The sequence below is a fragment of the Lampetra fluviatilis genome, chromosome 17 (assembly GCF_964198595.1).
Source record: "Lampetra fluviatilis chromosome 17, kcLamFluv1.1, whole genome shotgun sequence".
NCBI classification, from domain to species: domain Eukaryota; kingdom Metazoa; phylum Chordata; class Hyperoartia; order Petromyzontiformes; family Petromyzontidae; genus Lampetra; species Lampetra fluviatilis.
In genome coordinates this window covers 4,563,404-4,591,183 of record NC_136291.1, presented here as the reverse complement: position 1 = coordinate 4,591,183, position 27,780 = coordinate 4,563,404, and the positions used below count along the sequence as shown (strand labels likewise).

At 43.7% G+C, this 27,780-nt stretch overlaps 1 protein-coding gene across 2 annotated transcripts in view; it reads right to left on the bottom strand.

Moving 5' to 3' along the window:
* The window catches only part of LOC144936855 (teneurin-3-like), a 473,986-nt gene that overhangs the window by 35,385 nt on the left and 410,821 nt on the right, over positions 1-27,780 (bottom strand). For both annotated transcript variants that reach the window (XM_078864031.1, XM_078864032.1), the window contains 7 exons: positions 22,653-22,799; positions 17,386-17,608; positions 16,133-16,252; positions 9,056-9,317; positions 5,269-5,532; positions 5,009-5,156; positions 2,182-2,431 (listed from right to left, as the gene is read on the bottom strand). In XM_078864031.1, coding sequence (XP_078720157.1) covers positions 2,182-2,431; positions 5,009-5,156; positions 5,269-5,532; positions 9,056-9,317; positions 16,133-16,252; positions 17,386-17,608; positions 22,653-22,799 — 1,414 coding nt within the window. The remainder of the gene's footprint in view (positions 1-2,181; positions 2,432-5,008; positions 5,157-5,268; positions 5,533-9,055; positions 9,318-16,132; positions 16,253-17,385; positions 17,609-22,652; positions 22,800-27,780) is intronic.

The window sequence follows — 27,780 nt, the reverse complement described above, 5'->3', positions numbered from 1 at the left end:
CTTACTCATCCTAACCATCCAATCACCTACTCACCCCACCCAACCAACCACTTACCCAGTCACATAGCCACCCATCCACTTACTCACTCACCCATTCACATGCCCACTCAACTCCATGCTCACGATCTCACATATGCGTTCACTGCAGCAAGAAAAGATCTGAGGAAGTTAGGGATTTCTTTTTACACGACACCAAATTCTATAAGCTACGTTTTTAGCTTTTTTTACTTAAAACTTTCGTGACTGCAGGAATTCATATTCTTTGGTTCTTTTGGTAAATTCACGTAGATAGAAAAATAATAATAAAAATGAAGTGAATAATTTTTATAAAAATAAAATAAAAAGATTTTAATACAAATCTTTTTATGAAACTTTTTATTATTTTATTCACTTAATTTGTATTATTTTTCTATCTACGTGACTTTACCAAAAGAACCAAAGAATACGTTATTAGCTATGAACTATTTTTAGTTTTTTTTTCCATTACACACAACTGTTAAAATATATCACGTATAACAGTTTTTCAAAACTAAATTACGCCACCTGCAAATTTATTTTATCTCCTGTGAAAGTACATTACATTAATCATTTATTCATTAACATTTAGGAAAAAGAATCTGTGATCGTTATGGATGACCATACCACACAATCCGTTTTGCGATTCATTAGCGCTGCGTAATTACATTGCTAATTGTCTTCAGAAATTTCGAGTTGCACCAGCATCGTTGCTGGGAACTAATTGATTAGTTCGAAGAAATTTCAGATATGCCAGGCCATATGAAGCATGTTAAGGTTTCAAATAAATTAAATTCAGGTTTTTATAAAGAATAAACATCCACTTTGTACAAAATGAGACAATTTAGCCTCCCCCCCCCTACTAAAATATCGGTTTGCCAAAATAAAAGAAAAATGCAAAGATTACAATACTTGTGGGAAAAATCTTGAATCTTAAAAGGCCCTTTACGCTTGAAATATTACTACTAGAGCTTAATTTCAAACCGAGCTGTCAGGGGCAGAGTTCCAGAAAATGTGTCATTTCCAGGAGTGTCTGGAAGGAGGGGGCGGGCAGGGTTGAAGGGCTCTGGGAAATATTCCACGATAAATTGATTCCTGCTTACAGTGGTACAATGTAAGCCGTACAAACTCTCTGCTCCCATTCCTTAATTGGCATTAGTTCACATGAGACAGTGTCCGTGTGCAAATTGGACCTACAGAGGTGACGCCATGGAAATCTGGGTAGAGGTGGAATCCGCCAGACGTGGCGAAGAGTGATGGCGAATACAACCTTTACAAAATAATGACCAACAACCGAAAAATATTGTCTCTTGGGAACGGTGAAATAAAATGCGAAAGATTATTTGCAAAAAAGCCACATTCAGTATAATGAACCATGCTGTTGTCACAGCTGCCGCAATGTTAGGAGCGGTGGGGACACATCCATGTCCTTGGATCAACGCTATCCGACTCAATAATATCGCAGCATCCACAAGGAATTCGGTTATATGATGCCCAAAAAACCCCATGTCATTGTCTGTTAATTAATTAATTCGTTGTTGGGCATTGTCACAAATTATATCACTAATATCCTGTCAGATGTATGTAAAAAAAAGCTCTTCTAGAACGGGCTGTTGTCTGGACTTTAACGCAGCATGTGTGTCTTCTCTATCCAATACATAACAATTATTATTACTTTAACACATGTATTGGATTTTTTTCTTCCATTGCCCTGGATCATTTCAATCTCCTTGTGCCTTTTAAAAAAAGAATGTGTTTTTAACCGTCCCCTAGAAGAAAAAGAAGTGTTGATGCAGCGAGTACAAATACGTAACGATACCGCGGTCAGATTGAGACACGTAGAATGGAAATAATAAAATAATAAAAATAAAACATAATAATATTTTATTATGTTTTAAAACATAATAATACTTTATTTTGTTTTATTTTTATTATTTTATTATTTCCATTCTACGTGACTTTACCGAAAGAACCAAGAAGAGTTATCATTATTATTATTACTTTAACAAATGTATTGGATTTTTTTTCTTCCATTGCCCTGGATCATTTCAATCTCCTCGTGCTTTAAAAAAAATGTGTTTTTAACCGTCCCCTAGAAGAAGAAGAAGTGTTGATGCACCGAGTACAAATACGTAACGATACCGCGGTCAGATTGAGACACCTCACCGCAATTCAAAGACGCTCGTGACATTTCCCGAAGGAAGGATGCGTCGCACGAAGTTAAAGTCACCGACGTAGAGGCTGCCGTCGGGCGCGCACGCCAGGCCCATGGGGGCCAGCAGCTTGTTGCCCTCGGCGACGCCGTTGCAGCTGGGGCAGGAGATGCTGCGTCGGCGCCCGTTGCCCATGACGCTGGAGATCACAGGGGGCAGCTGCCACACCAGCACGCTCTCCCCGCTGCCCTTGTGCACCGTGCCTGCAGCAGAGCAAGCACGACGCCGCGGTTAAAGCAGCAGCATCAGCAGCAGCATCAGCAGCAGCATCAGCAGCAGCATCAGCAGCAGCATCAGCAGCAGCATCAGCAGCAGCATCAGCAGCAGCATCAGCAGCAGCATCAGCAGCAGCATCAGCAGCAGCATCAGCAGCAGCATCAGCAGCAGCATCAGCAGCAGCATCAGCAGCAGCATCAGCAGCAGCATCAGCAGCAGCATCAGCAGCAGCATCAGCAGCAGCATCAGCAGCAGCAGCTTCCTTATCTTTCGATTTAAAGCTTTCGTGACTGCAGGGATTAATCTTCTTGGTTCTTTCGGTAAAGTCACGTAGAAGGGAAATAATAAAATAATAAAAATAAAACATAATAAAACGCTGTCTTCTCGACAGACCTGTTCTTCACCTGAGGACGGCTGCTTGCGTTGTGGCCGAAACGTCGTTAGAATTGTATTTTATGATGTTTTATTATTTCCCTTCTACGTGACTTTACCGAAAGAACCAAGAAGAAGCTTCCTTATCGTTATTTTGTCTTACCAAGGTTCATTTCTCCGGGAATATATCCGGGGAGTGGGGTGGGGGGGACATAAATATTTTTAAGAGCTCAACCCCAGACAACTCGAGCTGTAAGTCTGATAAAAAAATATTTTAGAAAAGAATAATCCCAACCTTAACATGGCCTGGTAGCAGTTTGTTGGTGATAATAGCTGTGGTAGTGTTCAGCAATTAAAATAACATTAATCAATATTATTTTATTCACTTTATTATTTATTGTTATTTGTTCTATCTACGGGACTTTACCGAAAGGACCATAGAATATAACATTAATCATATTTAAGTGATTTGAAAAACTACATCTTCCATGGTTTATAATAACCATCGTTTAGTCTTATGTACTGTGGGGCATGTGTCAGCAAGCAGCTATCAAGACAAGTAGGGTGGAATTATGAATCGATTAATGTGGGTTCTCAAATTCATAATACTTGCACATAATTGTTTTTGTAATGATCAATGGTTTACGATCGATGTATGTTGTATGTAATGGGTTCACATCATCGCAGAAGCAAATAGAGGTGCTACGATTTATTGCAATATTTTTTTTACTTCATATATAGCTCCAAATAACCAGCCTAAACCAAAAAATACAACTAAACTGAAAACAGAATGATAAAAGAATTCCCTATCACGGTTTCCAAGTTATGTGGTAACCCCCATTAGTTTAAACTTATAATGATGATTGGAAACCACTTCTATGCATCGAATCGACACATTCATTATCGGTTATGGTGATAATATTGAACGATTATTTCATGAATTGGGTCACATAATAAATGTTTAAACTGTGCAGAAAAGGAAATGAGTAGAGAAAGGGTGGGAGGGGGGTCAACTCTGATCTCAAAGCCATCAGCAATCCAAGTGAGAAGGACAGAAAAAAGGGCTCTGCAAATGTATACAACAGGATATGGACCCCTGCACAAGGGCACCTAGGTGGTAAATAGAAGCCAAATTACATATTTGTTTGAGCTGTTCCTTTATTTAAGGAGGATCATGAGTCGTCCAGTTATGTAACATAACTAACCCTCATAGTAACACAACCACAAGAGCATTTCCTCATGTATGGAGATTCATGGAGATATATATGGAATCTCCATGTGTAGAAAATACGACTTTTTGTGTTTACTTGGTTGTCCTTCCCCTGCACCTCCGATTAGCACGGTTGGCTACGTACGGTGCGAAAGAAGTTCAACATACATACAAGATTTGATTGAAGAAGACAAACAGCTGTATTACAGGCTTCACGGTAGTGATGCAAGATTTGGTCATATATGCCTCGACACATCCAAAAAGCGTGCACATGTGCTTGCACCATCCCTCCTGGGCCAAGCGGACAGAACGGTTGTCGGTCAGGGATGTATATTGCTCGCTGAGAATTCGTACGACACGAACCGTGAAGAAACCGAAATTGAGTGAATCTCAGCGAGACTGATTTGATACCTCGATAAATAAAGTCCCATATGTCAGCCCACCGCCATTCAGGAACGAGACGTGCCAGCATATTTTGCCGCAGAATTATGGCACGCGTACGTGGATCGTACGGTCGCAGCAAAGCACCTCTGATTAGCGAGGTTGGCTACGTACAGTGCGAAAGAAGTTCTACATACATACAATTAAGAAAATATGCAGGTGATCTAACTGCAGGTAAAGGATTGCTAAACCAATTGAAAACTGAATGATTTTCAAGCATTACAATTTTGAGATGAGGAAATTATGGCAATCTTCATCTGTAAATGTTTGTCAAATGATGCTTGTGTAAATCATATTTAACTTGAAATGTCAGATGACCTTAGACGTTTGTCTTGACTGGTCTTAACATAAAAGGCTCCGGGCCTTGCCCTCTGCTTGGCCTTGACCTGGTGGCTGCTACACGAAACTTTGACCTCAGCATTGTGGTTTTCAGCCTCGATCCTCAACTCACGGGTTCCAGCCTTGAATCCAATATCGACCAGATGCAAAATATATACGTACATATCCCGAAGAGTGCAATTGATGGATTATGCGCACTTACTGCTGTGTACATCGAACACATGGTGGTTGCTGAGGGTCCATCCTCCCAGCCTGGCCGAGTCCACCGTGAGGGCTGGCAACACCGCGCTGCGTCGCTCCCAAATCACCAGCGTGGGGCACGGCTCGTACTCGTAGCCCACGGACACCAACTGCGGGGGGCACACGTGGGGGGTGGTTGATGCTCGATGCTCTCGTTCTGACGGCGAAAGCATAGGGGGGGGAGGGGGGTGTGCGAGTGGGTGGCGTTGCAGGTTCACCCACAGCCTGGGCATGTCCCGTGACGGGCTGTCCGTAGGCGTCGGTGCTGTCCCACTGGAAGGTGTGCCGCAGGCCAGGCGTCGCCGGGAACCACGTGTGGAAGAGCCGGCCCTCCACCGCGACGGTGAGGTGCACTTTGAGCAGGTTGAAGGGGATGGAGGCTGGCGTGAGGATGATGGTGAGCAGAGACTTGTAGCCCACTGCACGACTGCTCAGGTAGACCAGCTGGAGGTCGCTACCGGGTAGAGGGATGACGTCCTGGACAGCCTGATGGGGGAAGAAGGTGGGAAAGTAGCAGTCAAAATGCAGAGGGTAAGACTGTGCATTTAGGAAACTGGACCAGTGTCCTATAATCCTGCCTTACACTTAGCATGTTCACGTGTACACATACACGATCAGCCCTTTTATCAGTCTACTGGTGCATAATGACCTCCCCAACACCGTGTGTGTGTCATGGGGGTTATTTTACTATGCTTAACCGTGATGGTCAGTGTGGGTTGGTAAAGATGGGGAGCATGGATGTGGGAGAGTTGGAGTACAGTACAATAATACATGTTCTGTGGGGCTCTCATAGCCCCGCAGAAATATGCTTTGTGCATGGTGGTCACCCATCCAAGGACTATCCAGGCACAAACCAGGTTGGCCTTCCAGATCAGACGATATCGGATGCATTCTCGGCAATTTGTTCGTAGGTTCACGTAGCATTAGATTGAATAATGATGTCCTTTACTTATTAAGGAATACATCACTGAGTTTCAAGACTCTTCTTAAGGAGGGTCCTGCATTGGGATGTTTGGCCATTTCCGTTTAAAGCTTGAAACCAATCAGCGGACAGCTGTATAAGATGGTTCAGCTCTCAGAGCAGTTTACCGGTGCCAATGTTTCGCAACTTTGATCACACTTACGCAGGCAATGGAGATCTTGTGTACTTGTGTCCTTTTTACACGCTTTTATTTAACTCACTCTGTCTGTTGTTGTTGTCGTTGTTGTTTCCTCAAATCTTGTAACTCCATTTTAACCCACTTCCCAATGTGGTATCGACTGCAAACTTGGTATACTTATGTCATGCTGATGACAATACTATATTCTATCATAAAATATATATGTTTAAACATTTTTTTAATATGTTATGTTCCGGCTTGGGTCTAATTGCCCACGGTAAACTGACGTTGGCTGTAACTGACCACGGTCCCTTACGTTATGGCAAGCTTCGGGGCCACTTCCCGGAGTCGTGAAGTTCTTCCATTACTAGCACGGTACATTTCATTTAAAGCGTGTTTTTAAAAAAGTTTGTTTTAATATTACTTATTTAATCACAGTAACTGTCGAAATGTATATTCACTCACGTGCCTCCTCTTGCCCTCCCCCACCCCCACAAATGCAATTTGTGCATAGCCATCAGACAACAATGATCGACTTCTGAATGCCAATGCTGTTTATAGCAGCAACAACAAAAAATAACAGGTCTCGATGTGAAGTGGCAGCCAAACTTGCTTGGCATAATGCAAGTGACGCCATTGGGAAATTTATGACCACAACCTTCAATCCGCTGTCACGGAGATTGTGGTGACCATTGTCATCAGCGGCCTTATTTCCGTCACTGTTTGCACCGCCAAATACTTTTTGTTACACTGCGCATGAATTATTTATAATGTCACGGCCGAAGTCGTTAGTATAGTTTAAGAGGAAGAACATTTCATGAGGAAATGGTTGAAGGGAGCTGCCCTATGAACCTGAAGACATTAATTTTCATAGTCTTTCATTTTCAGTAAGACGCGCATTCATTACTCTGTCTCATAATGTTTAGCAGCAGATTGCTTTCCCTCTATTTTGAATCGAGAATGATATACCAAGTGACATGTATTACTGAACAGTGCATTTTTTCCACTTGTAAGATCGAATGTTTTTTTAAAATATGTATGAATTTTTTCACAATATAATATGTACAACACAGTATTTAATTTCAAGTGGCGGTTTTATGCACACAATTGTCCCCGGCAACAAATTATAACAACAACAACAATAACAACCGCCATTCAAGTGCACATTGTACGGTCACATCAGAAGAGCATCTGCCCTGGGGCTGTGTGCACTTTAAGACGACGGCAGGGTGGTGAAGGCTTGTTTACACGAGGTCACGGGACACGGCCAGATGGCAGAAGTCGGAACCGGTCCACGCCGTCCCACATGGCCAGTTGTGGCAGAAGCCTTTGGCTCGTGAAGGCTCTCCAAGGAAAACATCGCAGTCCCTTGGCACTGCCAAATGATGTTTGGCCAGAAGACTTCACAAGAGTTTGTCCCCTCGAGGGACACTGGTACAATGTCTCTTTTGTTTTGACGTAATTTTTTGAATCGTGGCTATTTATTTTAGTATACTCATGTTAACGACGCGTGCATATGCATTGTGGGACTACGCTTGGATGAGTATGCACCTGCTTGCACATAAACAGACTTAAAATAAATATTCACAATTAATGTAAGATGGGGGTGGAGCGGTGGCGAAGGAGTTAACGCCACTGCACTATGAATCCGGTGAACTGAGTTTGACTCCCTGACTTGGCTAACATCAGCGGTGAGTGATATCTAAAACGGTCCTCCACTAACCACCCCTTCGTCAACTTGAGCTGACCAAGCTGGTGAAGTATGGTCAAACAACCCCCATGACTGACACGAGGCCTTGATCCAGCAGTGGATTGGTAAAGGACGATGTGTTGTTATGTTTTAAAAATATATATATTTATAAAGTGAAAATGTAACGGTGCAGAATTGCAACTTATTCCTCACGCCACTGTTGGCAGAGGGATCTCCAGCAGAGCAAGCTCTAGAGAGCCCCTCTCGAAGGTAATTTGGCCTACTCTTCCACGGTGGCTAAACATCCTGAAAGAGGTGGGAATACCCATACCTTGCCCCACTGCATGTGACCTGCCGATTGACCAACTAGGGTGTAGCCATTTATACTCAGAACATGTATTTATTCCTGGAGGAATCCGATGAGCTATGAAGCTCTTTTTCACATATGTCCAGTAGGGTAGGGTCAGCAAGTTGCATCGACTGCTGGGTGAACACAGACAGAGACCAAATTGAAACGGCACCCTTAAGGTTGCAAGCGCAGTGGCACTATCCATTACACCACAGCAGCTTCCATTTAAAAAATATATATGATGTCAAAAACTGCATATACTCGTTGGTTCTTTGGGTAAAGTCACGTAGGTATAAAATAAAATAAATCACGACGTTTCGATTGCAACACAAGCAATCATCAGGTGGGAAAACCACAGCAATATTTTTTTTTACTGAAGTGGGAGAGAGAGCTGCCGTGGCAAGAGGTTATATAGGAAAGAAAGGGGGGAGGGGCAAGGGGGGGAGAGAGAGGGGGGGGGCTGCGTGAACGCGAGGAGAGGGGACGTGAGGCTGGGGGGGGGGCAGTGCTGGAAATGGGAGGCCGAGGGAGCTGGGGATGCAGGGGGGGGGGAGATAACTCGGAAAAATAGAGCAGTACCCGGCAGATATGATAGACAACAACGACAACCATAAAGCAGATAGGGTTTTACCTGGTTAATAACATCCTTCCAAAAAAAAATCTTTCTGTGGTTTTCCCACCTGGTGATGATTGCTTGTGTTGCAATCGAAACGTCGTGATTTATTTTATTTTCTACCTACGTGACTTTATCGAAAGAACCAAAGAGTATGGATTCCTGCGGTCACGAAAGCTTCAAATCAACTATATATTTGTTCCTTTTTTCATCTTTTGTCACTTTCTTCCGAGGACGCACGTCTCAGCGGGGCCCACCTGTATCTCGGGCACGACGGTGCCCGAGGGCTCGCACGCCCCGGGTCCCGAGGGCAGCAGAGAGGGCAGCAGCAGCGGCGAGGGCCGCGGCAAGCCGCTCACGTCGCACGTGAGGATCTCGTTCTCCTCTCGCCGCATCACCACCGTCTCCATAACGACAAAGTGGTCCCACGGCAGCCAGAGAGTGCGCAGCTGCGTGGGGAAGGGCGGCCTCTCAAACTGCAGGGTGGACGCGACACCGCCACTCGCCATCAGGTCGAATCTGGGCCCGGGGTCGAGAAAAAAACCAAAATAACGATCAAATGAAGAAGCCAGGAGCCAGCCCATTAAGCAGTTGAAAGCTCGGACAAAGCGTAACGAGAATGAAGAGCTCTTGCGGAATGGCCGTGTGGTGCAACCACCTGACACCAGGCGATCCCGATGCAATTAAGTCGTCGGTACTAATGCCCATAATTGTGATTTGAAATAAATAAAGATTGGCGCAATGAAAATGTATTTTCATTACGCATGTTGGTATGCACTTAAAAAACACTTAGTGCTATTAATTCAAATGTGGTGGTCACACAGGAGTGGCCTTCCTACGTACTTACCAGACAGTGGGTTGAATTAAACATTAATACCGAGAGAGAGAAAAAAAGGACAAGTGAAATTTCACTTCATGCATCTCTTGTGATGAGACAATTTTAAGTGAGAGGGATTTACTTGATGTTTTTGTTGTTTTCACATTTGGCATTGCAGTGCTTTCCAGATGATACTGATTTTTTTTCATGGTCACCAATGTTGTATAAGAACCGGTATGACTAATTCACTAAAGCATATCATTATAGCAAGCTTATACAATTCTTAAATCAGACCTGATTAAGATACAGCCCATTATTGGTTTATTGTAATTAATTATTATGATTGGCTTCATTACCATTTTCCATTTAAATACTTGGTGCCTTAATGCAATTGCTTTGCAACCCATTATAAACCGAATACATGAATACATTACGGAACAACTGACGTGTGTGCACGTGTGTTTGTGTTAAAAAAAACTTCCACACTTTCATTTAAGCGTGACGGATCTTTGCAATAGCTGACAAAAAAATAAAAACGCACGTGAAAGCCGTAAAATGTGTCAGCTGATTGCTTGCATCAAACACAACGCTGCACTTTTGTGTCATCCCACCGAGCGTGTCACTTTCTTGCGTTCATGAACACACACACACGCACACGCGCCTATGGGGACATTAATTCTAGATTTGAAGCTTTCGTGACTGCAAGGATTCATATTCTTAGGTTTTTTCGGTAAAGTCACGTAGGTAAAACATAAAAATTAATAAAAATAAAATAAAATAAAAATCACGACGTTGTGTTGCCTCCGAAACGTCGTGATTTTTATTTTATTTTATTTTTTATTAATTTTGATGTTTTACCTACGTGACTTTACCGAAAAAACCTAAGAATATGCGTCTATGGGGTGTGATGGAGTCGCGATGAACATACACGCGTCTATGTGGTGCAATGGCGTCTTGACGGAGAGCTAGTGTCTTCAAAGGAAATGGGGGCACGACGTACTGAGTGGATCAGCACTGAAGCAATTGACATTATCGATGCAACAACAAAACATATACATCCGATAGCGAAGAGATGTACTGAGGCTCTTCACTCAAGGAGGGCGAGTGCATACAGCCGGAGTGAAATTTCTCTCACAAATTCTATATGAACGAGTTAAGATCAACTTGAAAATGAAGTATGCCCTGAAATATCTAGGAATTGCTATTTTATAGAACAGAATATTAGCAATTGTTCCGTACAGATTATTGTGCAAACTGTCTTGCAACTGAAGGAAAATGCATTTCCTTGCAATGGTGGGAATTGGCTTTGAGTACTGTAGATGAGCCCCAGATTAGCCAAATATCATCATCATCAGCCGCCGCCATGATCTAACCACTGCTGAATGACCAATATATGAGTCCAAATGTTTGTTAATATTTTGTATGGATGGATGTTGAACTTCTTTCACACCGTATTTAGCCAACCGTGCTGATCCAATATTATAATTGACTAACTTTACTACCCGGCTTCGCCCGGGACTTGGATTCACCACGCCCGGCCGCCTTTGTCCCCCCAGTGGCGATGTGCACACACCACACGAGTTACTCAATTGAGGCTGAGTCGACCTAGGGGAGGCCCAGGAGCGGTTGAGATAATCGTCACCGGTGGTGGCCGTGAGCGGGAATCGAACTCGGGTCGCCGGGTTCGTAGCGCAATGGGTTACGCTTCCACGTGCGCGGGTCACGTGACAAATTTGACGTCACAGCTCACTTGCCGTGCAAAAAAATCTCTGCATTATTGAGCTCCGCCCCCCAAAAAAACACAGAAGTTAATTGTTATAATTTTTGCATGGTGTACAGTCTGGAAAGTACCCACATGGCAAATTTCAAGTTTGTTGCATGTCGGGAAGTACGCTAAACATTTTGAACAGATACACATAATCACAACTTTGCCTTTTATATTTATGGAGATAAGATAATTTACAGTTCTTTGTTAATCAGTTGATGGATGAAGGCCTGTGTAGGCCATGAAGGTTGTTTACCAAACTTCAGCACGCCTGTCAGTGTGAATTGGTCAAGCAAGGGTCCACCTTTAGATATCACTCGCCACTGATGTCTATCTCAGGTCGCCGGATTCAGAGTAGAGTGCGCTCACCACTGCATCGCTATTCACCCTGTGGTGTATGTAAACGCATTTTGTCAGTTTTCCTATGAATTAGCAAGTCCAGTATTCCTCTCAGTTTTAAGTGTCCTATAAATTACCATTTAAATTAACGAGCCTTCAAAACAATTACGTGCATTTCGCATAAAAAAAAAACCATACACAAAATTATTCAGATGACGCCTCTTAATAATGCTGGACATCTCAATGCAGCCAAGTGTGAGGAAAGCCACAAGCAGAATGTATATAATTTGTGTCAAAACACACCATTTGAAAATGATTTGTAATGTCCACCAGCACCATTAATACTGCAGTCATTACAGGGATCGCGAAAGCGAAAGCCGCGCACATAAAACAGCATCATTTCGCTTCGACCCACACGCACACCAATTGCAAACGGCGGTCCTGCAATTTTTCAAGGTACAAGTCATAAATACACGTCAACAACACTTCAAATACCGCGGCCTGAGTCATTCGCCTGATGTAATTTCAGGTATGGATGGCTTTTGTTGTAATACGCCGTTGACAGTTATTCTGATGGAGAGATTGCTAAAGCAGGATGTAAATTCTAGACACAACCGAAAGCGTCATGCGGCATCCGCAGAGATTGCACGGCTGAACGTCAACGGCACTTGGCATTTGGGCGGGATTCAATACCATAAAGGACGCCAATGTTATGACATGACCAGCAATGTGAATGCACACCGCTAGAAATTGACAGGTAGTTATATATGGACGATGGTATAAAAGAGTTTACTTTAATTAAGGTACACTTATAGCAATCCAAAACGAAATTTAATCTGTGATTTCACTGATTTATTGAACAGATGGGTGGTTTTGCGAGTCTCCGATGTTAGAGTAATGATCCCATATCTCGAGGTGTGAGGTTCATTTACAGGGCCGAGATGAATGGTTTGAGTTTCCACTGCCCCCTCTGGCTGTAAAATAATCCAACGGGCAGCTCGAATAACATTCAACTTAATGAGTTACACACGAGATCACTGGCATATGAACTCATGCATTGCTGACTATGAGCCCCAATTAACAGGCAGAAATTAACAAACTGCACACAAAACAGACTTTAAAAGATTTAGCTTTGGAACAACCAAGCCAGATATGTGTAGCTGTACAATGTTAAAGCAAAATGATCAAAATGGTTGCACGTGCACGTATGCGAACACCATCAATGAATGGCATAAATGCAACAAATGGGTCTATATAATACACAACAAGTAAGTCTTATTTTAATAATAGATCTTTTTTTTATTAATACATCTTTGTTAGCCACAGACAATGACTACGGCATGGCTTAGAGGAGGGTGGTTCAATGCAGAGGTCATATTGCAGAGGAGGCATTTAATGTCGTCATGCCCAGCACTACTGAAATTGGCCAATAAAAGTGTGCCAGAACCCAGCTGCATGGTTACACATATTTTTTCTTCTTCTTTATATTCGATGGTCAATTCACTGCTAGATAAGAGGTGTTCCATTGCTGTTTCAGTCGTGGAGGTTGTTTGATCACACCTCACCACACTGTTCAGTGCAGGTATGTGAAGGTGAGGAGGTGGGGGTAGGGGGGTGAGATTGGACTAGTTAAGATATCAACGCACCACTGGCGTTAGCAGTGGGCGTGAATCAAACTCAGGTTTGCCCCGGTTTAAAGAACTCATTCCTGCGGAGGGAGCTGGTAGGAACGTTGGGTTGCTCGGTCAATGGCCAGGGTCAATGGCGGCGTGGTGTATTCCGCAAATATGGCCGACTGTGAGGGCGGGCACAAGCCGGCGTGAGTAGGTTAAACGTTGAGTTTTATAAGGGCACCACGGGGTGACCAGCCCCTCCCTCCCCACCCAACCCAACCCCACCCCTCCCACCCCCCACCCAGCCCCACCCTCCCCACCCAGCCCCTCCCCACCCTCCCGAACTCAGCCCCTCCCCACCCTCCCCACCCAGCCCCTCCCCCCCAACCCAGCCCCATCCTGCATGACGGACGGACACAATCCCCTGTGGGCTGGTGTAACCAGGAGGTTCCTACCAGTAAAATGCAGTGCTCTCACCACTGTGCCACTCCTCCACCCAGTCAATGGCAATCGCAGTACTGTATTTTCAAACCTTTTTAGACGGCATTTCCCAGGTTGATGGCATTTGAGAAGTGAACAATGCTGTCGCTACCATTAAAATGCAATCATTTCAGATTGGTGGAATTACGCAACGTTTAAAAAAAAATGTCTGCACAATGCCACCATAGAACATGTGAGATGCTGCCTTGCAGCACTAATTCCACCAGTTGAAAACTATTGTGCTAGGCAATTATATATTTATATATTAAAAGGCAGCATTAATGCATCGCGTGGTCAGTATTCACACATGCATCTTGGCACCCCATAAGCCTATGACCAATCACCCCGAATGGAGTCGAACTCATTAGTTCTCTAAAGCTATGCGGAGCTTTGTTAGTACTTGGATAGGCGACTGCCTGGGAATGGCAAGAGCTCATATTCTAAGTTTTTTTCGGTAAAGTCACGTAACTTTACCGAAAAAACCTAAGAATATGAACCCTTGCAGTCACGAAAGCTTCAAATCTAGAATTACTGGCAAGAGCGTGGGCTGCGAGATGGTAGCTCAAGGAGATGGTAGTCCAGCAAAAAGGATTCCTGAATCTTTGCGGCGCTTTTGAGTGTTGCCCCCCCCCACCACGCCCCTCCTATGCGTGGGGTTTTTCTCTCGGCCAAAACATCGCCGGGCAGAGTCCTTCTGATTAAGAGTTCGCAGGACTCGGTGACATTTCCCTGGGTGCAGTGAATAAATAAAGGAGCGTAGTTTCGTAGGTCGCGCTCAAGTTAAGAGTCAGTTTAACACGTCGGCTTTCGCGACCGATATCATCCATGAAGAGTGCCGATGACCAAATCACACGGAGAGCATCCGATCTTGTTAAGATCTTGGAAGCCCTCGGAAGCCAAGCAGTTTGAGCCCGGATTGTGAGTGGGTATGATATGAATGTTTACCCTCGCCCAACACATTCTCATTCAATATAGGCAGCTGAATTGTACGCAAAGTACCGCGTTAAAAGTATGATAAGTGGGTTCAAGCCACGTTTGTCACTCAGCAGTTGCAGAAATTGGTCTCTTTTGAGCAGCTTTCTTATAAGCAGTTGTTGTGCCCCCACCTATTGTTATTTACCAAATTCCAAGTACTGTAAACGTACTCAGCATTTATCAGCAGATTGGCATCACAGTGGCTAGGAGATGTTAACTACCTCGCCTGGTATACAAGAGGTCGTGGGTTCGATCCCGACCGCGACGACTGTATATTTGGAATTTGCGTGTTCTCTCCGTGGTCGTGTGGATTTTTACCGGGTCCCCCCGTATTTCTGAAAGAGAACTATATAGCTCAGTGGGCCTTACCTGGTGAAATAAAACGAGTTGAGTTTAGATGCATCAGAGTCAAGGAGGGTGCCTCCTAATTATGTTCGTTTGCCAATAATATTCCCTGTGAATGGCTTTATAAACTATTCAGCGTTTGAGTGGCAAGATTCATTTACCAGGACCAATTACTTTATTTCAACAACTTGACCAATGGTCCATGGCTTTTATTTTGAAATTAAAAATAGATGTATTCAAGTGAGGTTGGAGAGAGGCTCAAATCAATATGCTAAATCGGAGAGCTGAGAACATAAACAGCAAACAATCGTATTCTTAGGTTTTTTCGGTAAAGTCACGTAGGTAAAACATGTTTTACCTACGTGACTTTACCGAAAAAACCTAAGAATATGAATCCTTGCAGTCACGAAAGCTTCAAACCTAGAAGCAAACATTCGACCAAACAAAAAAAATTCCCCACGACGTATTAGCAGCATCATAACTTGGCTTGCACTCCAATGTATCATCATGATTCGTGGTTGTGATTCAATTAATTTATCCCATTTTAACGGTGCTGTTTGTGATTGTTTGTCAGCTTTTTAACATCTCATTTGTACATTGTAGTGCAGTGCATTGGCCTAAATGTAACATTAGCATATATTTTCCACAAATTCGAATACATGTTTTATATGCCCCATTTGAGACGCACATATCACGAATGCGAGAATTAGATTTTAATCAATTCACACGTGCGTCCTCGCATCTCTGATAGTGGGTATGAAATACACTCCACAAACCCAACATCTGTGTGCCGTGCCATTGACGTGACTATGGTGGCTTTGAAATGCATGAGCTTTGACGCTGGCGGAGAGATGTGTGGACAAAGATGCGGATAGCGGCAAAGCTGTGAGCAAAATTACCGCCCTCTCTCTCAGACCTAGACGTTCACGACACAGTGCTGGCATGGAATGGGAGGCCAGGTGACGTGAGGTGGTGCAGTGCGGTGCGGTGCGGTACGTACGAGCCGTCCTGTCGGGTGAGCGTGTAACCGTGCTGTGGTACATTAAGGAAGGTGATGTTCACGCCAACGAGAGGAAATCCCTCCGAGGTCTGCACCACTCCCCGTACCACGACAGCACTCCTGCAACAACACATCAATGGCGGATGGGTGACAGGGTTTTTTTTTCCCTTTTATTTTCTTTCCTCAAACTAAAATTTGTTTAGGTTTCACAGTTTTTGTGTTTTCGAAAGAAGGCAAAAAGGCTGAAGGGGACAGGGGGCTGCACACAAATAAGTCAACAAGTCAAGACGCAGTATAGCTCCTAAAGCCAAGGAGCAACAACAAATTAAAGAAAGAGGTTGTTTTTCTTCCCCTCTGCAGAATGGGAAGGGACACGGGGAGGGGGGTGGATTCATTGATGGAAAGCAACAGACATCGGTGCTGCAGGGAGTTTAAATGCCCGGGTGCATTTGCAATGATTCAATCACAGATGCATTACTACTATTTTCCGAATTCATTACTCCAAAACACACAGAGCTAAGTACACAAGATGTATATTTAAACTAATTATGGATTGTTAAATTGTTTTTGAATTATTAAATATACAATGAATGCAATATATTTACGTGTTTATAATGAAGAACAAGACATTTGCATCATACAAACAAACTGTTCGAGGTGAGCATGACACGTTATTAAGCAAATATGCAATGCCAACAGTACAAGATTGTATTAATTGGTGAACTTTCAAGACAAATTAACACTTTATTACATCAGCTTTCATGTGTTCTGTCAAGGCAATTTGTTCGGAGAAAATAAATGAGAAACAATTTACAAATACTCCAAGAAACAAGACGTGTTTTTTTCTTTCTTTCAGGGGTGCCTGTGTATTGTAAAGCCAAACCTCGATTTAAATTTCCCGTGATGTAATTCGATACAGAGTAGGCTATGTGTGCCGATGACACGGGACGATTTGTTTCCAAATTTAACTGGGAAAAACCACATCAAAGCATTGCTCACCAATCTGTAGACAAATATGAATTTGCAGACCAGTAGTAGCATTCTACTTTTGACTCATAGGGATACAAATCCATTTTCCACATGAGATTGTGGGGCGAGGGTGCGGGGGAGGGTGTGTTTGTGATGTTATCCTATATTTATGCAATCCAACCCATAAACCTTTACTAAGACTAATATTGGTCAAGAAACCTTACACGTTACATGTATGTGATCGTCACAGGGCAAAAAAAGGTGCCCTGCGGCAGATCTCTCACCGGCCGAGGAACGGGTTCCCGCCAGGGATGAGATGCGTCGTGCCCAGCAGGAAGCGCATGCGTTCATAGAAGGTAGCTGCGGGCCCAGGCGGCGGCCGGCTCAGAGAGGCCATGGGAGGCTCAGGGAGGAGGGCCCTTGGGTCTGGGGACCCCTGGCACAAGCTGTGAGCCTGGCATGCCGGTAGGCCACAGCAATCCGGGTCGACGCAATCCGCCAGGCCATCTAAGAAAGCGGGAATTCATTGTTTTACCACACTAGAAGCAGAACACGTAACTTTCAATGCACATACACGCACATACAAAAACAGAGATCCTCCATATAGAGTTGGAGATTGATGGGATAAGTGATGTTAGCAAGCACCTACTAAAGCGAGAATGGCAAATGAATAGGTGGTGTGGCCACCAACATGCCTGGCAGTCTTCATCTTCCAAATGCTGATGCTTGCACACAGCACAAGTACTGCACTACATTAAGGCTCAGTCGACTTAGACAAAGGCCAAGATGAGTTTAGATACTATTTGCCACTGTGCCATGGGTTTGGAATGTAACTCATGTTGCTGGTGTCCTCGTGCAGTGAACAAATTAATGCATCAACCCCCATGCAGTGGAGCGAGAGAGTAGTGTGTGAACACCCAGAATTGGCAGGACATGGTGGGGGCCACACCACCTTTTAATTTGCTGTGCTGGCCTGAACAGGAGCTTGTGCATAGAGAATTTGCCCCAATAGCCTTCGTGGCTATCTGAAAATGTTTTGCCTTTTCCACACAGACAAAACAACACCAACAACACTTTATAACACTTCCGAATGGTCTAAATAAATAAGCACATATTGGAAGCATGCGGACACTTACATATATATTCTCATAATATTGAAATTTGGTAAAACTTGAGTATTATTTTACCTATGGGAGCCGATGCATGTCATGTTTGTCGTGCTCTGGCTGTTCAGGGAATGCAAATCAACAATGTACTCTCCTGCGTTTCCTGTAACTCAGGGACTTTATATTGAAGGTACTTATCTTGGCATTTGGCAGGCAAAACTCAAGCACAGTGCTTACATCCCTCAAGCAATTCAGACACCAGGCTTCAAGACTCAAAATATGATGCAGAGTAGAAAATAATTGTCGGATATTTTTTTTTTAAACATGAAATGCGTGGTGAGACCATGTGGTTAATTTCAGCATTTTTTGTTGATTGAAATGTATGGACGAGTGCGTCTTCTGACGTAAATAAATTGAGCACGATGAAAATCACACCCGAACGCCATAAATCCCAGCCGCAAACATAGAGGATTTCTACGGAGTCCTCTCGCACTCTCTTATAGAGAAACAATTTAATCCGCTGATGGAACGTGCTATAGCTCGTGTCGCGATGAATGTGCGTTGAGTGAAACGTTGCCCAACTTGTGCGTTTCTCCGCATCATTTTAATTCTCTGTTACTTCGTTTTTCTTCTAACTGACGCAGAAACACAAAATAAAGTAAATAACGCCTGGCAGTTTAATACGCCGAGAGCCCCCAGGCCACGGTTGTACCATATTAATTGATATCACTGGAGGGCAGCAGTGGCCAAGAAAAAAGCTGCAAGGGTCACAGGCCCATCACCTTTTACTGTCTCTAAGATTTATTTAATTTAGGTATAGAACATGGCTCAGGGGGTGCTGATAAGGATATAAAATACCGAACACTGCGTCCAACGTGAAATACACCAGGAACGGCGTCTTAACGACTTTAATGGGTTGTTGAAAAATGAACGTAAAAATGGGTATAACGTGATAGGAAAGACATATTAACCAGTGCCGTGCTGCATACGCTTGGTGGGAAGTACAGCCAATTTTTACATTGGAAATACTTTGAAAAATCTGCAGAAATATTGCAAAAAAAAAAAATCCAATATTTATGCGACTAATAAAAAAAGCCTGAAATTTCTAGAAATTGCCACCAACTCCCTATGGATTCTGGGGTCTACTCCTTCAAGGAGTCCACTTTGCTCGTGACGCTCAGTAAAGCCTCTTACTGAGGCCACAATATACTACCGCTGTCCTCCCTTGCAGTTTTAAGCTCTTAAATATTGAATGCACAGTAAAACCTGCAATAAAAGCACTTTTATATAGCAACCACCTGGCTGTAATGGTCAACGAATCTTGGAATTTTACACCTTAGACTCACTCTCTGCATATATGCTCTTACAGTACCTCTGATCTTGCAACCGCCTGGCTATAGCAGCATGTGAATCCTGCAACTTTGCAATTGAGACTCGCTCTCGGTCTGATGTCATTGGGTAAAAGCATATGAACAGTATCTTCAGATAGGTTGGTAAATCTGACATGAGACTCGGGATGTCTTTTCAAGTTTGAAATCGTGACACGTTATTCAACGATGTAAACCACGTTTTCCATAAATATGATAATATAAAGTTACTATTAAAATTTGTTCCCAATTCAGCTGCACATTTAGTCAATCGGCAGGTCACGTGTGATGGTGTAAAGAGTGGATACTCCCACCGCTTACAAGAAGATGACTGACCAGCAGAGATGTGGACTCGAGTCATGTGACTTGGACTCGAGTCAGACTCGAGTCATGAATTTGATGACTTGCGACTCGACTTGGACTTGCATAACAATGACTTTGTCCCACCTATGAGATGTGGACTCGAGTCATGTGACTTGGACTCGAGTCAGACTCGAGTCATGAATTTGATGACTTGCGACTCGACTTGGACTTGCATAACAATGACTTTGTCCCACCTCTGCTGACCAGTGTTGAAAAGTAGGCCAAGCACCCTCGAGAGGGGCCCTCGAGAGCTACCTCCAGTTGAGGCCATTCCAGCAGCAGAGTAGTGAGCAAGAAATGACATGGTTGCACCCTTTTCACTCTACAAATATTACTATTTTTATTATGCTTTAAAGGTGAAATTATAGATACGGGAGACCCTTTAATATCGCGGGGATTACATTCTTGGGAAATGTCACGAAAGCCACAACCGCGATATTCAAAACTTATTCCTTTACTTAATAATGAGGTTAGGTACACAGCAACCAAAAATAGACACAATACAAATAAGTACTGTATGGCAAATAAACTAAAAACAATGATTGAAATAAACATGTAAAAACCCAATACAAAAAACATTCCTAGACAATAAATTGTAGCATAAATACTGCGAGTGGGAAGTGGTAGTGCTACGGTTAGCGTGCTGCACTACACATCCGGCAACCTGAGTTCGATTCCCGCTCACGCCCAACACCAGTGACGATTATCTGAACCGGTCCTGGGCCTCCCCTAAGTCGACTCAGCATTAAATGATTACTTCGTGCTATGTGTGAATGTCGCCACTGGAGAGACAAAGGCGGTCGGGCTTGGTGCTCGCCACCCACCCCCTTGTGTGCGTGCCGTTCCGGCCTTGCTAACAGCGCTTGCCCCAACGGTCTGTTTCTAGGCTGCAGGGGCATCTTTGCCTGTGTCCGCGAGATGCCTGCACGGCAAAGGTTGAGGTGCCACTGCCTCGCGTCCCTCGCCCAACCCGCCCTGCACCACGGTACCAGCCAATGATCGGTACTACCGTGCACAGTATGCCAGTGAAAGACCAAAACTTACGCCTGCGGATAGCTAAATTGGTACACAAAGAGGTTGCCAGTCATAGGTCAAAACCGTGAACGATAAACCCGCGATAATCAAGGGACTCTTGTACATACACACATATATGAAAACACACCAAACAACGCAAGCTTGAAATGAGGCCTGTCACATTGCAAGATTTTACTAAACAAAACCTGCCTAGGATTTTGCTTTGGTGAGCATTATCTAGCCTCTACGTGATCTGAACGAGCCTCATTTGTGCGCAACTACAATCCGTATTTCAGCATGTTTGCGGCATCACAAGGCAAAGATGGAAACATCTATTGGCTTCATATCTGTGAGCATGGGTCTATTTCATACAGGGGGTGGACCCTTGCCAGCCATCACAATGCAAGAGAGCATGACAATTTTACACCAGCGCATTGGCGTTTAATCTCATTACTTCGCGAGCAAAAGGGTTGACAATTCCAGGAGCATGAGCATGCCAATTATGTAAAATCGGCATGCCTATTGTGCAGCCATGCTGCAAAGCCTACGGCACATTGGGTGTACCTCCAGCGTAGAATGCGGGCTATGAAGACAGAGATCCTGACCGTAAAGCTGGTGGTGAGTGTGTGTCGCAAAAATATACTTCACACTGAGTAAACTGCGAAGGTGACCTCTGACCCCGGACGGCACATTACTCTGACACGAGGGTCACAAGGGTTGATGTACTTCAGCGGTTAAAACAAACGGCTGTGCACAGACGGTGCCAAAGAGAAAATTCTTATACCACGTGCATGTTCGCCACGATCTGCCGGCTAACTTCATGTGAGGGGGTGTCACCTTCACGTGACCTTCTGCACATGCTATGTGTACATTATACACAACAAGCACATAAAAAAATACATGTACATTTTTAACAGTTTGTTGATTTTGCATAGCTTTTTATACATTCCTTGAGGCAAAATTGCCACTTAAAAAACACTTCGCATGAAGATAATGAACATGGCATTGCTTTGATGGACCATTGAAATGGATACTTGTGTATTAAGATCGGTTGCCAGTTAAAATCTCTGCCTTTTGTTGTTAAGTTTTAGAGATGAACAGAAAGCAAAAACAAATTAGTCTAAAAAGTTCCAAAAATCCTTAATGGGGACTATGACTTGTGGAAAAAGTAGGCAAGGCATTAATAAACACATATATGAGGCAGTGATGACATTAAGCAGTGGCGAAGTGATACGCCGCTGTCAGATAAAGGGCAAATCCCGGATTTTGTTCAAGGAGGGTTAGGAGGATTTGGAGAAGAGGCAATGGCAGTGGGAGCCACAGGAAATGGGGACATCACGTCTAAACAGGTTACAGAATCGGACAGCTGCAGTGCCTGAAACTCCAATCGGGAGGCAGCATGGGGTGGCACAACAGTGCCAAATAAAAGGGTGAAACGAATGCAAAACCCTCAAGACCTCTCAAAAGCTGTGCCTGCAGATCTCGCCATCCCATTCAATTCACTCACATTAATTTCAGTGCACCTGGTGCGCTGGCCAGACCACAATTATTTTGCGGAAAATCCATGCGGACAGGGACAACCAAGGCCACACTTTCCCTTCACGATGGCAGTCACTGGGTGTGCACATTGGTTTGACCCATCCGTGCACCCTGCCCCCTGATCTACGATCCGGCATCGGGATGGCCGTCTGGCTGGCTCACCTCCGTCATTATCCTCTCCGTCCCCGCAGTTGGTCTCCATGGAGGTGTCACAGCCCGGTCCTCTCCAGCCAGGCACGCAGACGCACAGCCAGCTGCCCTGCGCCAGCCGGCACTCTCCGTTACCGCTGCACATTGCCGGGCAACCTTCTGCAAAACAAAACAACAAGGCGCAGAGAGACGTTGGAAGGTGGCCAGGTGGCTCAGAGGTCAGAGTGCTGAGCTGGCACTGCTGAGATCCTGGGTTCAAATCAGGGCAGCCGTATGTGATTAAATTAGGTTATCAAGTGTTTTGAGTTTCAGGTTTCAAGCCTGGTCCAAGATGACCGCACTAAAAAAAAATCCATCATAGATTATCGTGCTTTATAATTTAATTTGTGTAAATTGCAACATGAGAATTTAAATATTGGTTTGACTGTCATGTGACGTACACTACTCAGGGCAAGTGGGAATGTGCTGCCACCTTAAAGGGATCTCAGAAGTAGTTCTCTGATATGTGCTTCCGTGGAACATCCTCTAACATGGGAAGGTTGCACTGCCCTGTGAGACATGCAATTAAACACTTTGTCGCATGATATCACACCAAGAGCACAATTGGGATAAAATAGGAGATACATACGAATAATAACGTACAATAAAAAAGACACCACAATTTCAATCTGGAGAATATTTTTTGGGAAACAGTTGTCAAATACATCCATGCACCTAATCGGCAACAGGGTGCATTGATGGGAGGGAGCATCACAGAGGTGGCAGACCGGGTTTAGAGACTGCAGTCCACCTGGCACAAACGAGCTCACATTGTGTGCCAATCGACAGATGCACTACCCAATGGCATGTACACAATGTGTAGGGCACAGGCAAGAAATCCACTCAACTGAGAGCCAGGGCTAATCGATACAAGTGCACAAATTGGATTTACTTTGTTATTGTTTATTTTGACCAAGCAAAATCATTCTTGTGCGTTTGTTAATTCGTGTTTGGCGTGCAGATTTACTTCTAATATTTCCATTACACTACTCCCCTGCCCCCTCAAAAAATAATCTCTGACATTTCGATAAATATATGTTTGATAAAAACTTTAATACAGCCACTGCTAATCACCATGTTAACATTTAGCAGATAAATGAGACCCACACACTGGCTGTCTGACAATTTCTGGTGGACAATCAAGACATCTGAAGGTCCAACATATTAATTCAACTTTCCCGTCATTCGAGTTCATAATCAGCTCTTTGGCAAGACCATGAAAAATGTTCCACATGTACGACATTAACCTAAATTGTCCATGCAGTATTCTTTCTATTTAGATTTTTTTTAACTACATGAAATGAATTACCTTTAGGGAACGGTCATTAGCAACAAAGGCCATTAACGGAGAAAATTGTATGTAACGTGATGGATAACACACTTAAGGTGTACGGCCAGATAGACAAATCATTTTTGATAAGAAAAAGCTTGGAGAGTAATCTGTTGTTCCACAAAGCAGTGATAGCATCAATGATGATGCATCACCATGGGACCTTGGTACGTATTAAAGTCTTTGATTGGTGCAGGGGAGTGGGTTGAGTGGGTTGAGTGGGATGATGATGATGATAATGGAGCAAGAGGGAGTAGAACGCGATGAAATGCGATGTCTTGCGCAAACCGTAAGTGATCTTGTGAAAGTACAGTATCTAATTGTGCATCAAATGTATCTCATCACAAAAGAGGGATAAGGACAATGATGATTGTTCTCTGACTCTCTCTCTCTCTCTCTTTCTCTCGCCTCGCACCATTATGTCGAGAGTGAATGTAAATAAAGCGTACAGGAGAGAGAAGTGTCACCACGTTCGTGCTTCACACTCAGGAAAAAAGGCTTATTAGGGCTCAGACTGCCTAAGTCCAAACTGTTGATCAATATTACGAGCACACCTCCATAAGCACACTGACACGTACATAAAGATAAAGATCCCTACCACCCCCTCCCCCCATAATAATTCAGTATTTTTGGGAGGCGTGTTGTGAGATAGCACATCAAGGCTGGAATTATACACGAGTGTTTAGTGTGGCCAGCGCCACGCTAATCCGCCTTTGTCTCCCACTGCTGATGTTTCCATATTGTAGCAAGTGCTCATTTATGGACGAGTAGACCTAGGGGAGAGCCCAGGACCGGTTCGGATATTACTTGCCACTGATGTAAGATGTGGCTGCGAATCGAACTCAGATCGGCGGGTTGGTAGCGCAGTGCGCTAAGCACTTTGCCACTGCATGCCCTTGACAGGTACACACAGACACAACTAATTCTAAACGCCATTCGCCACTAAGTGGCGGTGACGACACCACGGTGCTAGTGTGCCAGGCTAGATGCATTTGAGGTCACGTGAAGTGTCGACAAACACACGTGTGCACACAAAGAAACATGCACGCCTGTTTGGATGGTGCAGAGGTTCAAACGTGAGCAATTTCGATAACACGGCTGCCACTGTAATGCAATAGCAAAAGCTGACAGCGTGGATCAATGCACTCAAGCAGAAACTGAGCCTAAATAGGATCGCAACTAACTTTTATAATGTGTAATGTAATCTTGGCTAACTCGGAGCCTCTAGGGCCCACTTAATGGCATTAAGTATATAAATAACTGTGGCTAATAAACACTAACACGCATAAGCTTGTTCTCACTGAATGCATTAATGCATTGTCTCAGACGTCACCTACACTGAAATGCTTTTGGACAATTTCGGAAAATTAATTAAGACCCAGTGCTTGCATGATAATGCCGAATATTGTAAGGCTGCACATTGCTTAACAGCTGCCAGGAACAAAGGCGGGAAACCGACGATGTCGTAATTTTATTCCTACCCAGTTTCCAGGGGGTTGCAGGTGAAAGGGTTTTGGAAGCAGATGGCATGTCTACCTGGGGAGTGGTCCTGCCTGTAAATCCTGATGAGGCCGCACGAATATCCGCCCGTTAATACAACACTTCAAGGTAAAGTCTTACAGAGACAAATTAAAAATAGCACCTTTGCAGCCGAAAATACCATGGATTGAGGCATCCAAAGACCACGAGGGATGGCGGATGGCATTGGGAGGATGTCATTCAGCAGGGGATTGACCATAACGTCTGACACCTATGATATTTCAGGTATTGATACGTGTTTAAATGAATGAATTGTACGCTTACAATGTACTGCAATTATGCATAAATATATCAATGTGAAGATGCGGACGTAGTTACATGTATGTACGTCGAACTTCTACGCACCGTGTGTAGTCAACTGCGCTAATCGGAGGGGCGGGGAAAGGACAACAAAAACTAAATACATGAAAAGCAATTCAAAATAAATTAGTTTTAAATCTAGATTTAAAAAGTGCATAGCTCCCAGTGGCTTTCTAGTGATTTCCACATTGGACTTTCAATACCGAGGTCAACGGTTTGATCTCTCAGTGTGCCAGCTGAAGCAATGGGCAAGTTGATTAAAATCTTCTCCTCGTCTGTCCACCCGGCTGTAATCTCAACAAAATCAAATTATTTAGGATTATACGGCGTTATTAACGCAAACTGCATCTCAACATCGCTAAGGAACCACAGACAATCTGGAAGGCTGCCAGGCGGTGAGCTGGCGCCAACAACTGGTCTGCAGTTCGCTATAAATTCAGATTTTTTTTTCCAGCCAATTAGTGATCGTTTACACATCTTCTTGGTTCTTTCGGTAAAGTCACGTAGAAGGGAAATAACAAAATAATAAAAGGAAAGCATAATGTTATTATTGCATTATTTTATTATAAACAATATTATTTTATTATTTTATTATTTCCCTTCTACGTGACTTTACCGAAAGAACTAAGAAGATTAATTCCTGCAGTCATGAAAGCTTTAAATCGACGTTTACACATGTGGAAGGAAACCGGAGCACCCGGAGAAAACCCTTGCAACACTCGATCCCATGGAAAAGGGACAGATTATGTCAGTCCACACTTTTCTGTAACTGTATTCTGCTGGCATGTCAGGATATTGCACCTCGATCCCCGCGGGAAGGGAGTTTTGCATTATTTTGTAATTTGCGAGGTGATCCTCCAGCCCTCGCTGCCACCACAGTGCTGGATTACAGGCGTGCCCCACCACTGCCCTACATTCACCAGTATGCCAACGTAATGTGGAAGAGTAGGTCAAAGATTCCCTCTAGAAGGGGCTCTCAAGAGCTCCATCCAAGTAGAGGTCCTTCTGCAAGCAGCAGCATGAACAAGCAATTGCAGGGCTCCGCCTTTAACATTTTTCTTTGACAGCAATTGGCTGTAACTTTACGTGAAATCAAAGGCTCTGTATCAACGTCGGAGAAAACGCTAAGCAATGCATTCTGCAGCTTCAGCGAGGCAAAGCACAAATGCATTGCTCACCGAGACCAAGTTAGCTGTAATGTTTATAACGGTTAATGCCTGTTTTATGGATTCATAATGGTGCTTTTACCGTATCTTTACGTGCTAAACAATCAGGTGGAATTGTTATGCTTTGTATTGATCTTGTGGCCATTTATTTAAGTTAATTAGTATTGGTTTGGATGTGATCGATCTAACATAATCAGCGTGATCAGATCTCTGTTCCGATCACGCACGACGCTGTTTGCGTCCATCCGAACTGACACCCTCGTTAGGCCGAAAATCAGGTGAATTTCAATTCCAAACTGGTGGCACACCCCTAGTAATTGTGAATGTATGAAACATTATAAATATTCTGTATTTACAATAATTATGATTACTGCAAAACATACACAATAATAATCCGAAACAATAATTCTTATTCTTATTATACCGTGGGTCAAATAACACAAATTTAACATTCATACACTACACATATAATCATGATCATCATCAACCACCGCTGGCTAACGGAATCCCCAAACCATCACTATCCCCCACAGTCACACAATGCGACAAACCATCTCCCTTCTGCACACAATATTGCTCCATCACAATGATGGGCATCTCCTCTGTAGCATTCCCTCCTTCGGCTGCCACTCCATCATTAGTATCAACCAGTGATCATAATTCCTTCCAGCGATGTGGCCTGTCCAAGCCTACTAGTTTTCCTTTAGTCAACATGATGCCTCTAACTAGCATTTGTTTTCCGATGTACGCATTCATCATCGTGTTT